This window comes from Brachycentrus maculatus, unplaced genomic scaffold, assembly GCF_059751285.1.
Source record: "Brachycentrus maculatus isolate JH-2025_06_01 unplaced genomic scaffold, ASM5975128v1 h1tg000263l, whole genome shotgun sequence".
Classification (NCBI taxonomy): domain Eukaryota; kingdom Metazoa; phylum Arthropoda; class Insecta; order Trichoptera; family Brachycentridae; genus Brachycentrus; species Brachycentrus maculatus.
Window position 1 is genome coordinate 502,251 of NW_028281014.1, and position 15,402 is coordinate 517,652.

General features: G+C 35.4%; 1 protein-coding gene across 2 annotated transcripts; it reads right to left on the reverse strand.

Moving 5' to 3' along the window:
* Positions 1–3,028: 3,028 nt before the first annotated feature.
* Positions 3,029–15,379, reverse strand: row (zinc finger domain-containing protein relative of woc). 2 transcript variants are annotated; one of them, XM_088266277.1, is made up of 17 exons: positions 15,140–15,379; positions 14,830–15,062; positions 13,381–13,469; positions 12,445–12,585; positions 12,159–12,317; positions 11,873–12,082; positions 11,387–11,787; positions 10,627–11,304; positions 9,733–9,984; positions 8,808–9,035; positions 7,343–7,522; positions 7,039–7,263; positions 6,822–6,958; positions 6,043–6,200; positions 5,316–5,488; positions 5,125–5,223; positions 3,029–4,089 (listed from the first exon to the last, which is right to left on the reverse strand). In XM_088266277.1, exons 1-17 carry the CDS (start codon positions 15,170–15,172, stop codon positions 3,886–3,888), a joined length of 3,600 nt encoding a protein of 1,199 aa, XP_088122403.1. In that variant the 5' UTR covers positions 15,173–15,379; the 3' UTR covers positions 3,029–3,885. The 2 variants fall into 2 exon arrangements, with proteins under 2 accessions (XP_088122403.1, XP_088122402.1); XM_088266276.1 differs by having other exon boundaries at positions 14,830–15,080.
* Between the last annotated feature and the right edge of the window lie 23 nt (positions 15,380–15,402).

The following is a 15,402-nucleotide window of genomic DNA, read 5'->3' on the forward strand; positions in this document are numbered from 1 at the left end:
TAGCTTCGAGGGCACTTTGTTTCACACACTGGTCATTGATTGGTTCAAAAGCACAACGCTTGCAAACGTGCCAGCAACGCTGCATTTCAACAATTCCGAGTGGATACCATCAGCACCACGAACAAACCTTTAATTCCATTTTAATACAGTAGCTTGTGTCCGTGTACCGTAAGATACGCCAATCACTCATGGAACACTTATTGACGGAGGCCGTTTAAGACTTTATAAAAATGATCACGCTATATTTCCTTTGTGCAGTCCACATCAGATTCGATAACTCCACGTATTTTTCACAGCTTCCGGAGTCATGAATCATTTTCCTCAGATCTTTCTCCGTACACGATGATAATTGTATTATTGACCCATGTCGATTCAAACCCTGGTCACCCCCGAAAACTTTGTAAAATTATTTAGTCGATGGTTAAACCAAAAATGTCAAATTGCCGTTTTTTTTATCTGTGGAATATTTTGAAATGAAAATATTTTGTATGCGATGTATACTGTATACGGTCATTTCAATAAAAAAATAAAAAAATCTAATTATATTTCTATCTTTTTTACAATTAAACATGTGGTATTAAGAAATACAATTTAAAAAAAACATGGACCCTAATGATGCCGCAGAACTACTACAAGATTTAACTCATAAGCAATTGATGGATATAACCTATTCCTCACTGTCTTCAATTTTTAAAGAAGACATTTTGTTACGAGATATACCAGCAGATATTCATTTAGAGGAAGTAATTGGGAAGGTACATGTTTATAAGTCTTATTGGTAATAAGGGCATTTGATTTCTTAAATCCGTTTCATTTTGAAGAAAAGTATATTACTATCTCAACTGAATTTAAATTATTTAATTAATAATAATATAAATAATGTTCACAATTTTTTGCTGCTTAAAGTTGGAGCATTTTATTATTCAATCAGCATTTGATTTTTTTAAATGTTATTCATTGGCAGATTGCTGTTGAACAAGGACAATCCATAACCGTGAAGGTATTAAGGGATCACGAGACGCCACTAAACGTTATTGTAAGTAGGAAACAGTTTATTTGTTCACTAGAAAATATCACTAATGATAAATTCAATAAAAAAATAACGGCCTATAAAATTGCATTACATGTTTTCATTAATTGATTCCGCAGTCACTTTGTGGTCAAATCTATCCATTTTTAATTAATGTTTTACTCAGTACATACGGTGTTTGAAAATGATGCGGAATGCATCGAAACACGTGTCAAAGTAGATTTTAAGAAATATTGGTATTTACCAAGTAAAACATTAATTAAAAATCAATTAAATGTATCTGTGGCTTAACTTAACCCAGATATTGCAATATCGTTCAGATGATGACAGAAATTTCTGACAGTGAGAGTTATGTGATCGTATCGATAAGTATCGACTGCCCTGCCGATTTCATAAAAAGGTACAATGCCCTAAGTAACACTTGCACGGCATTAACTTCTCAATAGCAGAGTGGCAAATACAGGAATTGGCATTTTTTATGAGGTGGCAGCCATATTGCATCTTATTCTTCTGCCACTATTACGTTCAGCATCTCTGGTGTCATCCACTGACACCGACACAAAGATATGACACGTTTGTCATCTTAGCCCTCTAGGCAGCATCTCCGGTTCATCTTCACTATTTTTCTTAGCCAAGTACTTTATCAGTCATTTATCCATAATCATAAAATTAATTATTCATGGTGCAGGGTTGTCACAAAATTTGTCATAGAAAATATGAAAACGAAATTATATGTCAAAAGTAATTGTTTATGTAAGTTTAATATTAAAAGTATACACACACACTATGATTTTGAAAAATTAAAAATAAAAAATCATCAGAATCGACACTAAAATCATAGTCATCAGATTGAGCAGTGACGGCAACTCGGGGATTATTGGACAATCCTGAGCGCCATTAATTGTTCCGACGACAAAGCTCTCTTTAATTTACGTTTAAAGTGGTAAAAACAAATTCTGTTTCAATTCTAAGTATGCAAAGATATTCTCAATAGATGTCAATAGCGTTCAATATATTTGTACATTTAAATAATTGATTTTGTTTAGTAAAAGCCCATTTAAAATGGCGCATCTTAAGAGAAAATTATGCGTCCTAAGACGCTTTTGGCAGTTAACCGGTTAATTATATCACATGTAATGTTTAAAAAAACAGAGGCCAAATTAGTGTTTCCATCCCCACCACCCACTAACTTAATTTAAACCTAATGTGGTGACCCCAACATGATCACTCACCACTTAAAGTGGTGACCCCGATTAGATTTTTTTGTATCATTTTTATCTCATCACTTCTGATAATTTGAATACAATTATTTCTTACAAAAGTTAATTCATTGATAGAAGAATAACAATATTATCTCCAGGAAATAAATGATGATACATTTGAGTAATTTTATTTTATTCAGTATCAATTTTAAAACAATGACAACAATATTTAAGCCTTATTTTGTACTATTTTACTACATATGTGGTAAATTGCCAAAGATTCCATTTACAAGATAAAAATGCTAAAAAAGTTCGGTCACATTATGAATTATTATATGTTTGAAATGGTTATCTATAATTTGTATGTTATTTTTATATAAAAATTATCTATGTCTCTTTTAGCTTTAGTTTTGAATATTGATCTCAAAATAAAATTTACACACACCAACCATTGCTTAGGATCTTTTAGCTGCTTTTATGATGATTAAAATTCTGTTTTCAGATTCCTCAGCAAGGCTCAACTGTAATTGTGTTGAAAAAAGCTATTCAAAGGCATTTTGAAATATACCAAAAACGAATAAAGTGTAATGTTAAAATATCTTGGCGGTATATTTGGCGGAATTACGATTTACAGCATATGGGTGAAATTATGGATAAAAACCAGTTCCTCGTCTCAGAATATGGAGTCTCAAATAAATCAGAAATAAAATTTGTTAAAAAGAAAAAAACAAAAGTGTACTATTAACTATTTTCCTTTAGTGCTAGTCTATTTTGTAAATTTTATAATAAAACAGTATTTGTCAATAAATTGCATTTTATTAATTATAAGATAAAATTACAAGTCATATACATAATATGTATATCCTATTTAATATAATATATATTTTTTAAACTAAAATAATTATTGATAGAAACCAGCAAGCAACTTTATACAATAAATTTGTAAATATTTCGGAATTACTTTGCTTCTAGAATAATTTTTTTTGCGTGTCATAAATGTTTTTAATTTAATAAATGTGTACTTACTATGGGCTGTAAGCACAATCAAGTGGTACATAGGACACCACATCAATGACACAGTGTCAACTCGATCATTGATTGTATGAAGACAGGGTGATCTAGGAATGATGGAATACTGATAATGTCAGTAAAGGAGCTCAGAGTGTAGGACGATACATCTACATAGGAAAGTAAATGGGGGACGAGTAGTAGATAATATATGAGGAAAGGAGAACAGTAGCAATGGTTAGAGCACTCGTGGTTACAAAACCATACTTCCAGTCTTTTGCAATCTACCGCAAAGCTATTTGAGTCAACAACATGGAGAGTACACTACATGGAGAATATTATCTTTGACCTCTATGTACATTTTTGTAAGTTAAATTTCACATTACATAACAAAACACAGATCCTAAACCACATACACACATGGAAAAGGATGATGCATGAAAAGTTAATACATAGCTGGCGTTTGCTTTTATAACTTAAAAATAACTACGTATGAGGAAATACATGAACGTGGAAGAGGCAAAGAATGCTTGCAAAGACAGAGTGTTGTGGTATTCTATTCTCTCTGCCTACCCCTGCGGAGAAGGGGCGTGATGGTTACTTAGTTAGTTAAAAATAAGAGTATGGAATAGTATGTCAGGTTATTTATAGTGGTTCGAATTCTGGCTGTGGCAAAGGTTCAGCCGGGAGAGGCTCAAACTCTCCAGTGCTGTCCATGTAGCTGTCCAGACCCTGGCTACTCCCGACCCTTGCACTGGTCTCCTCCTCCACCTCCATGTCTTCATGCTGCACCTGAGGAGTGGCAAGTGGCTGTTCGTACACTTCGTTCTTCAATGGCTCTAATTCCATCTGAAATAAAAGGTGATTCAATTAGTCTTGCCTTCAAATTCAATACGATAGTCTGTATTCAGGTGTAAATGCTTTAAATATTAATTATGACTGAATATTATTAATATTTAAAGCATTTTCTTTGTGGTTTGTCATTTTTACTTATATGGATCTAATTAAGTTAAAAATTCAAAGCTCACTCACAAAGGCTATTTAAATTGTTTCAAATATACATAAACATATTTCTATACAACATTTTGAGTGTGTCCAAATACTTCTATTCTATATATCGCTCACTCCTTTCAAGAACGTCATAAATCAAAAATTGACAATTTTCAGTTGTGCATGTTTTCGGAATGCCCAGAAAATGTACTATATCCCAGCAAAAGCAGCATATTTTTAACTTAACATTTACCCGCTACAGGGCAGAAAGTGTTGTTTTTGCATTTTGAAGAAAAGGTATTGTTTGATTATTTTTTTAAATATACTAAATATTTTTTAAATGGAGAAAAAACATTCAGATTTTACCTAAAAAGGTCTGTTGCATAGTAAAAAGTTCAATAAGTGGCTTGATATTTATTTTTGATACATTGTATTACATTGTTAAACTTTAAAAACGTTCTCCTGAAAAATCAAGTTTTTTGATTTATGACGTTCTTGAAAGGAGTGAGTGATATATGAACCAATTTGAAACAATGTTCTTGAATTACTAGAACTTCACTAGAGACATCTATTGGTGAGAAGAAGCTTTTTATTGAGCAGAAACTCTTTTATTAGTATGTGAGGTCCGAATTCTGGATTATAATCATATACATGAGAAAAGCCAGAAAACATCATTTTCATTTTTATTAATTTAGCTTATAATTTGACCAGTTAATTTATTCACAGCATTTTGAATGTGTCCACAAATCTGGATTATCTCCAATTATTGGAGTTATTTTTCATATTATTTTTTGACATCTCACCAAAGATGAAGAAGAATATGAAAATCTGGGAATTTACGGGGCTGACGACCGTCGTAGGCTGGTTTAAGACCAAAACTTAATAAAAACTTACTCTGTCAGGTTGTAGAACTGATGGTGGGGCCAAATCGTCCAATGAAAGTTGTGTATTGAGAACAGATGGAGGAGCGGGATAGTCATTTAGGGTTTCATTCTAGAAAAAATATTTTAAACAGTGAAAAATCAAAGAAAAATAAAGAAGAATTATGCGTAAGAGTTTCATTCTTAAATTTGATATTTTCTAACCTGCGTGGAGGCAGTTACCGGTTCTTCTACGTCTTTATTTCTCTGTAGGCCGAGAGAATCCATCATGCCATGTTTAGTTGTGGCAACAGATACAGTGTTCAGTTTAGCTTGCTCTTCAGACGGGTAAGCTGATTGCCTTTCACACTGAGTCAAATGCTGGGCTAAAATATTACCTGAAAACAAACAATACCGTTACCATTTTATACTGAATACTGTTATCGCGAGCTATGTACGCAGTAATCAATATTTGAGAATAGCTATAAAATTATGGAAGCGAAACATGGAACTGGCAAAGGAAGGATGAAAGCAGGGTGAACGCTGTTGAAATGCGCTCCCTCAGACGAATGTGTGGAAAATCATTGTATGACAGAATTAAAAACGACGATATAAGAAAGGAATGTATGGACATGTGGAGCGAATGGATAGCGAGAGAATGACTAAGAAAATATATGTGGCGAATGTGAGAGGGAAAACAGAACGTGGACGACCGAAAAAGACTTGGCACGATCAGATCAATCAGAACCTAAAATCTGGTGGTGTCAAAAGTCTGCGTAATCAGAGGGCATGTATGACTAGATATATGGATGTGAAGGAGGCGAGGAGTGTATGTCAGGACAGAAGAGTGTGGCGTTTCATCCTCTCTGCCTACCCCTGCGGCGAAACGGCGTGATGGTAGTAGTAGTAGTAGTAGTAGTATAAAATTATGTTCATTATTTAAGTAACATACCATCATCAGAAGAGAATGAGCAAATGCAATGCATGACACTCGGCAGAAGATTTGCCTGCTGACCTCGTGACTTATTGTCACTGCATATGCCGGAGTGCTGTAATATTGCCCGCCAGCATCCCGTTTGGTAAGAACATTTCGTGCACTTGCAAATGCCACTGAAAAGAATATATTATACAAATATTAATTCATGTCACTGGTTATTCAAGAATGTGGTTATAATATTTTCACATTTTGGAGTCCACAAACTGTCCAGGCTTTTCTGTCGGCTGCCAGCTCCCTTGCATCCTCCCAAGTCAGATACGCGTCCCGAAGTTCCGACGACAACTGCCGACGAATTATCAGCAGCGGTCGTCCTGGGCGGCGCGAACCTGATGCCTTGTAAAAGAGGCAAGCTTGATTAAAGCTCTCAGGAGGCATGCGGAGTACATGGCCAAGCCAACTGAATCTCCTTTTCTTGACGACAGTTGTGACTGAGTTGTGAAGATTTGCTGCGTCCTACGCCTTATCTCTTTATTCCTCACAAAGTCAAACCACCGCACGTCTAAAATTTTCCGCAGACACCTTTTTTCAAGGCTTAGTACACGGCTGCTCTGGGCCCTTGTAAGGCACCATGTTTCACAGCCGTATAAGAGAACAGGAGCAATACAGGCATTGTATAGGCGGAATTTGGTCTTCACCGAGCATAAATCCAATCTCCAGACAGCCTTTATACTGTTAAATGCGGACCTTGCGAGTATGTATCAGGAATAGAAAGTTGGAATAATTTAGGAACTTACAGAAAGTGTCTTTCGTCTTCTAATTGAGAATCACATTCCTTACACAGCATACCTTCGGGTACATCGAGCACAGTATTGTCAAATATATCCACAAATGTATGGTTTGTAGAATCCTTAACAGGGGGTGTCGCTTTATTCTGCAAAGTTTAACTAATTATTTGACTTACAATTACAAATTGTACAAAATATGTATAAAATATTAAGTATTTTAGGCAACCTTAGGTTTAGATATAAGATGTCCTTGACTGCAAAGCGGTCGAGCCCCAAACACGGATGTGTGACCATTAACTTGATGCCCCTTCAGTGTGCCCATGTGCACGAACCTAAGAGCGCATCGGCTGCATTTCAAGGCGTTTTGTTTCTTGAGATGCTCCCTCAAGTGACAGAGGAAGAATTCAATATTAGTTTGCAGATCGCACCCATCAGCAAACACTTTGATAACCTGGAAATTATTCATTTAAAAGGTAAACAGATGTATGTAAAATATAAAGATGGAACATGATGCATTGAAAAATATATACCTTCAGGCAATGAGGACATTGTAATCCGGCAGAATCGTCATGTTCACTGTAGAAATGATCGATACACGCTCGGTGGGATGAAGCTCGATATCCACAAACACCACAAGTGTATGGAAGTTCTAAGTGCACATGAGCTTTTTGCATGTGGTTGGACAGAGCAGAAATGGTAGAGAAACGAATCTAAAAATAAGAAAAATAAGTATTTTATTTTACAGCTTTATAATATACTTTATAAATGTCCGACTCCGTGGTGTGATGGTTAGAGTGTTTAGCTACCATGCTTTAGGTCCCGGGTTCGATTCTCAGGGGGGGTGAAAATAAATACTAGCGATTTCACACTCTTATATTTATTTGATATTATCACTGGTCCCTGAAGCCCAGGAGTGATATAAGCCTTCATGTAAGTAACGAACAAGATAACACTGTGTTAATACATTGCAGTGCCTATGAATTATTAGCTGTGGGTTAAAAGAAGAAAATAATATAATTAGTAATACATGATGTTATTTTGATATTTTAAATTTAATATATACTATTGCGTTAATCTGACATTCTGTATTTTTGTTGTTGTTTTGTTTTTCAATATTTATTTGGCAGTCACCCAGTGAGAGGATGTTTATGCAAGTCAAGTCAAGTTTTATTTTTATTTACAAACAAAGTAATAATAACAGTTCATAAAAAAAATCATAGTTTTAATGCGATTAGCTTTATCATTTTAGAAATTATGATCGCAATTCTAGAAGGTTCAGAAAGAAGGGTGGATACTTGGGGAGTTTGGATTCCTGCCTGCGTTAAGCTATTTAAAAAGTTATCCTTCTCAAATTTATTGTTAGCAAAGTGTCGGGTTGTGGTCCCGTGGTTAGTGTCGTAGACTCCTGAGTCAGAGTTTTTCGGTACAAACCCACTCTACCACAATTTGATACTTGATATTTCTAATAATGAGCCGCTTGGGCTCACAAAAATAGTATGAAATTGAAGTATTTTTGTATATAATAAAAACAGAAGTATTACTTTTTTATTTAAAAAACTAAGAGTTGTAATAATATAATAAAAACATAATATTAAGAGTTGTAAACTCTGACTCAAGAGTCCAAGAATAAACAATAAATATGGGAGTCGAACACTGCAATATATCGTTCCGAACATTTTTAATTTGTTGCCGACGGATGTTGGAGGTCAAAATAAAATATGGAACAAAGGCAAAATAAAGGAATGGGTAAATGATCAAGAATTAATTTTATGAAAATTGTAAAATGTTTATATTCATAATTTTTTTCTCTTTTTTGTGTCTATATTAGGTTAAAATTGTTAAAAACAATAAAAATGTATTAAAAAAGAACTCCACCCACAAGACACACAAGGTGGCTTGGTGGATTTCTGCAAAAAACAACAAAAAAAAGTTATAAATTATGATTTAAATAAATGTATACAAATAAAAAATAAAAAATTAAATAAAAATAGTCACCTCGCACAGGACGCAGGCCAGCGTGTGTAGCCCCTGCACTTTGGTGTCCACGGGGTGCGCCTGCAGCAGGTGGCCCTCCAGCGCTTCGGGGGTGCCGCAGTGCTGCAGACAGTAGCGGCACAGCGCCGCCTCCTCGCGCGTGTCGCCGCCCTCGGGGCACACCGCGTGCCCAAACAGGTGCACCTGGAGCTGCGTGTTGCCGCGGAACTCCTCCGCGCACTCGGTGCACTGCAAAATAATACCTGGTAAAGCAAACTCCCCACTAACAAACGTGCTGTCAAAAAATGTACAGGAACATAAGCAAAAATACAACAAAACCTTGAAAGGTTAAACATATTCCCAAACAATTTTTTACCACCTCTGTGGTGTAATGCTTAGCATGTTTAGCTACCGTGCTGGAGGTCCCGGGTTCGATTCCCAGGATGAAAATAAATATTAGTGATTTTACACACTAATATTTATTTAATATTATCCTAGACTCGTCCCTGAAGCGCAGGAATGACCTTCATGTAAGTAACAATCAAGATAACACTGAGTCGATATGATGCAGTTCCTTATGTACCATTGGGTGCGGATATGGGTTAGTAGAAGAATAATTTTTTCAGATTCGACATTTCGAAATATATAAAACCTGTTCTGATGGCTTTAGTGTGTAAATTTTCTAAACACAACAAAAAAAAAGAGTATGAGGATAGGTTTCTCTCAGTTAATGACATTATTTAGCGGAACAGAGTTTAATACTTCAGACTTTTTCAATTTCGAATACTTGACAATGTCATCACCCACTTTTCTTTTAGTTATGAATTTTTTCAGTATTATTGTAAACAAAGAAATGTAAAAAAAAATAATGAACAAAAACAACATATTTTTTAATATTCTGTACAAAATTAAAAACATTAAATGACAAAGTGATAGAAATTAATACCTGGACAAACATCCTTTGCTTGAATATTTCTTTGAATTGGCCTTCAAGTTGGCCGAAGTAGTATCCTTCTAGATCTACCATGTCCTCTCTCGGTTCCTTTTTGATGCTTATTTTAATTTCTTCTCTCTCTTTCTTCTTTTCTTTCTTCTCCTCCTTCTTCTTTTCTTCCTTGCGTTTCTCTTCCTTCTTCTTCTCCTCTTTCTTACTGACGGGTGGCGGTTTCTTTACTCTCTTGTCTCGTTTGGGTTCCACCTTTAAAAAAAATACACATAAACAACAAATATTATTTATTGACATCTCATCAAAGATGAAGAAGAATATGGAAGTCTGGGCATTTACGGGGCTGATGACCCTCATAGGCTGGTTTAAGTGATCACTTTACACACATGTAACATTCACCAATTCCACCCATTATTGACAACCAAGCTACTCAAATTTTTGAAAGTTCTATACATATGAACCAATTTAGAAACCTTGTTCTTGAATAACTAGAACTTCACTAGAGACATCTATTGGTGAGATGTAAAGAAGCTTTTTTACTAAGCAGAAACTCTTATATTAGTATGTGAGGTCTGAATCCTGGATTACAATCACACACATGAGGAACGCCAGAAAATACCATTTTCATTTTTATTAATTAAGCTTATAATTTGACCAGATAATTTATTTACAACATTTTGAGTGTGTCCAAATATTTGTTCACAAAATCTGAATTGTTTCCAATTACAGGAGTTATTTTCATATTATTTTTTGACATCTCATCAAAGATGAAGAAGAATATGGAAGATTCCATTTTTTGTAAGATTTGTGGAAGATTTGTAAATAAACAAATACATAATTATTTTAATTCCCTCTCTAAAGTATCTCGAAATGAATTGTCAAAAATAGCCTTACCAAGACAACTTCTTCGTCGTCATCATTTTCGATATAGTTCACCCTTTTCCTTCTCCTGGTTTCCTTTCCTGATGCAGAGCGCGGTGGCTCAGGGGTGGGCGGTGGAGATGGGGAGCGAGAGATGGGCTTCCTCTTCCTTCTTCCCCGTCCGAGTCCCGTTTCTTTAGGAACATCCACAACTTGTGGCGGAACCACTTTGCCTGCCTTCACACTAACGTGCTTCCAGTTCTTGAATGGGTTCGAAGATATCTTATTGAGACGAACCAAAAGTGTGTCTTTGGATTCCAGGCGTGTCTGTTCGGCGATGTGGCTAACGATGTTGTCAAATGCCAATCCGGGAGCCGTTCCGTACCATTCCCTCCAAACCAGCTCGTCCAGAAACTGTTGGATGATCTGCCTAGAGAGTAGAGACAGTGTATTCTGGAACATGCGTGGAACGATACGCCGCAAGTACTCCATTATGTTGGAATTGTTACTCTTACTGGACGGCTCGTTTGCTGGCACTTGAAGGACGGTTTTGTATCCCATTTGTATTAAAGTGCCTTTATCAACTGTGAGATCTGTCATGATGGTCGAATCTGTATGCACCCACTGAGCCAGTGGCTCTAAAATTTTAAGGAATCTTTTTTTGTAATTTCTTTCCCCGTCGGCTAACGGCTCAACAGCGCGTAACCGAACCTAAAAAATTCAAGTGGGTATTAGTCAAAAAACTTGTGAGGTGGTTAATTTATTTAGTACAGAAAAAAAAATATGAACTCACCAATTTAGCCTCAACATCCAGTATTCCCAAAACTTCTACTTTGACCTGTCTCTGCATTCCATCATGGCTAGTAGTACCGAGAGAAATGACGCCCACTTCGATTCGCCGTCCGCTACCTCCCATCAAACTGATGTGGTGATGAAGGGCGGCGGTGCAGATCGCCCTTAGCCATGTGAACAGGCCCTTAACATATAGGTTGTCAACTTTCACCCATTGCACTACATTCTGGACGTTGGTCTGGCAAGCCCAGTGGTAGATGAGCTTTAGAAGAACACTCGGCGGGTGTACGGCGCCCTCAAACAGGGAACCAGAAAACACCGACACAAATCGAGTCGGGCAGCATTCAGATATCCAGACATACCCGCCTGAATACGGGAACTTGGACACATCGGAGTACATTCCTATTCAACAAAATTATTAATTGTCAAACATGTATTGTCTTTTGAGTAAATATAAAATAAATATTTTAGTACAGTAATTGCTTACCGAGTTTCAACTTGCTCCCTGGGTGAATAGCACAAATTTGTTCAGAGCGCACGAGTCCTTGTTGGATAAGCCATTCTGTGAATTTTGTCGGAGTGTGCATTAGAACAGACTTGACTTTAGCATCGAGAGCCGGACGATCACTGGTTCCGGGACCTTCCTTTGAACGAAGGTAAGGTCTAGCGACAACCACCAGTGACGGGAATGTTTTCCCTGAAAAAAAAGCACCGTTAGAAATGTGTAAAAAATAAGAACAATAATAATGGAAAGTAAGCAAAGAAGTTGTTACCTTGCAATTTGTTGAATGCAACTTCTCTAGAGTCAGGCGCATTTTTAGAATCATCCTTGGTCAAGTCGACAACTGCGCTCTTGTTTCCTGAGCCAGTAGCCAGCCCACCGATAGCCGACGCTTCTGATGGACGCACACCACTCGATACACTTTGGACGTCTAAATATAAAAGATGACAAATATATTCAACCATTTCAATATACAGACACTTCATATTTTGCACCTAACTAAGTAAAAAAATATCTTGTGGAAGAAACTATAAAAAAAAAAGTTAAGTTAAACATACTGGTGGGCGTAGTAGGGGCCACCTTGGGTGATTTCTCTGGTTTGGCATTCCTCAGCGATTTTTTCTCTTTCTTGGGTTCTGGAAGAGGTGCTGGTGGGGGTGATGGAGAAGTGTAACGATAGTCCTTTTCCCTTCCTCGCGCTGCAATACAAACATTTGTAATGATCGACGAATATATTCCAATGTTTATCATATATTTTACTAACACTATGGGTGTGACAATGAAACAGGGAATGAAATCCAGGTGAGCATTTCTGAAGTGGATTATGCATCACAGAACTATGAGCGTCAATTATAGTAAAAAATGTGTGAAATTAAAATAAGCTGTATTAAAAATACAAAGCAGAATTTGCTGCTAAGTATCTTCTATTGAACAAAAAAACATGTTGTCACAGCAATAGGTAATAAAATAAGCGATCTTAGAATCTATCTAAGAAAAAAAAACAATACAAAATCAAAATAATTATGAACAGACATCGCTCGCTTCAATTACCTAAAATAACTGCCACCGATAAAGTGATCTTACCAGCGCACTAAATTTAATGATCGTATTTAATGCCTTTGCTGTTGCGGGACTAATGACATGGAATGCTCTTCCTTCTTTATAAAAACTAAAAATGTATCTGTTTGCTAAATCATTTCCAAAATTTTCTTTTCACCAGTTTGATCACAGTGAAGTATTTCAATGTGAGAAAATATGTATTTTACAAAAATGCTGCTGTATAAATTATAACAAATTATTCATTTTACTGTAAGTCTGAATTAGACACATGGTCTGATGGTTGACCAAAGTGTACACGTATGTAGTACAGTTACATGATCTGGTGGTTTATTACAGTTTATGTCTGAAATATAATTATACGATCCGATGGTTTCAGCTGGGTATATGTGTCTGAAGTGAAGACAGGAAGTGATAAAGAACTACTAATGCATTACCTTTCCTCTTGCCAGAGACATGTTCCTTGCGACCTGGCGGTGGTGTTGCGGGAGCATTTTGAGCTGAGAGTTCATTGAGTCCGGCATTCCTAATAAAATAAACATATTAGTGAATTTAAAGAAAAAGGGAACATATTAGTAAAATATTCTGTAAAACTATACTAACAAGTCCCAATACATTTTTCAAATCAAATAAAGTCATTTTTCATATTATTCATTATTATTATTATTATTTGCAAAACATATTACATACTTAAGTCATATATTTAGTAATTTTTATTTCTCATTTTGGGACATGGGATTAAGGTTAACAAAACTGGAACACAAATAATAAAGTAACAAAAGAGATTTTTTTTAAATAACCAAAACTAATATGTGGCAAAATATAAAAACAATAAACAGGTATAATAAATAGGCATAAAAAGCATATTTAAAAGAAATAAATGAGAAAAACATAAGGTTAAAAGCATATTTAAAATAAACAAATGAGAAAATATAAAAAACATAAGGCAAAAATAAAATATTAAGATTCAACATTTTTATTTGTTTGAATTCTTCTTCTAACCCTTTTTGCACCCAATGGTGGATAAGGCAATGAATGCATCGTAGTATTATCAGTAGTAGCAGTAGCAGTATTATCTTGATTGTTAAATAAATGAAGGAAAGGTGGTTGATCAGCTTCAAGTACTAGTCCAGGGTAATATTAAACAAATATTAGTATTTTTATGAAATCTTAATAAAGATAAAGAAGAATATGTAAGTATGGGCATTTACAGGGGTTACGACCGTCATAGGGTTGGTAATGACGGCCAAAAGCCCTGTAAACGCCCAGATTAACATATTCTTCTTCGTCTATGTTAAGATGCCAAAAAAATAACTTCTCAGTGGAGATAATCCAGATTTGTGAACAAATATTCACACTCAAAATGTTGTAAATATTAAAGTTAATAATCACTTGTATTTATTTTGATTCTTTTGGGAACCGAACCCAGGACTTCCAGCACGCTGGCCTAATACGCTAACCTAATCAATAATAATAATAAATTTGGATAACTTATATAGCGCCATTTCCGTAAAATACTACCTCACAAGCATTACTGTCACAAACTTATTATATCGTAGTCATACAGGAGAAAGTGACCAAGTGCATTTTTTGCAAAAACGTGATCATTGACTATTTGATATCTTACTAACTTAATATTGCCATGAAAAAAATCCCAAAGGATTTTAAACTTGGAAGTATAGTATATTGATTTGTTAAAAATGACTAACTGCATTGGTGTTTATTTTCTTGCCAAGCAATTGTGACTTAAATGACCCTCCTGAACATTTTATGTTTTAGTAGTTGGTCACTTTCTCCTGTACGACTATGATATGTATAACTAATAAGTATTATAAGTACATATTATATGTTTATGACAGAAAAATTGATTATAATTGTATACATACTTCCCCGTAACAGTATATGCGGAATATTGGTCCCCTGAGTACACTACTTCTCCTCCACTCTCTTTAACAATATTATTCAACTTGTTTTGAATGCTACTGTGTTCTCCATCAGCTTTCTTATAAGCTTCTAACTGCGCCGGACTAAGCTCTTCTTCCCAACAATCTAACTGAAGCGTAGGCTCTGCGGGTCCAAAATAGGTAAACTTTGGAGCTGGCGCCACAACAGGACTTGCCTGAAATGAAAACGTTTTCTTTTAAATATTAAGTTAACCTAACATATTTATTACCTTTTGTGCAACAAATATTTTACCTCTCGCTCCCTCCTTGATCTTTTTAACTTCATCTCTATTGAAAAACAATAGCTTAACCTTTAAAAGACCGGTAAAAAAAAACTGTAATATCTCTCAATCGCTACTTAGATAAACGAAATTGGTGTATTAAGGGCTCATGTCATTATATTGAATTTGTTGATGGATGTATTTTTATATTTCCTTTGATCCACAATCTTTTTGTCCAAATACATCCAGGAACACAACACAAAATGTCACCCGAGAAAACGAATCCAGAGAAAAG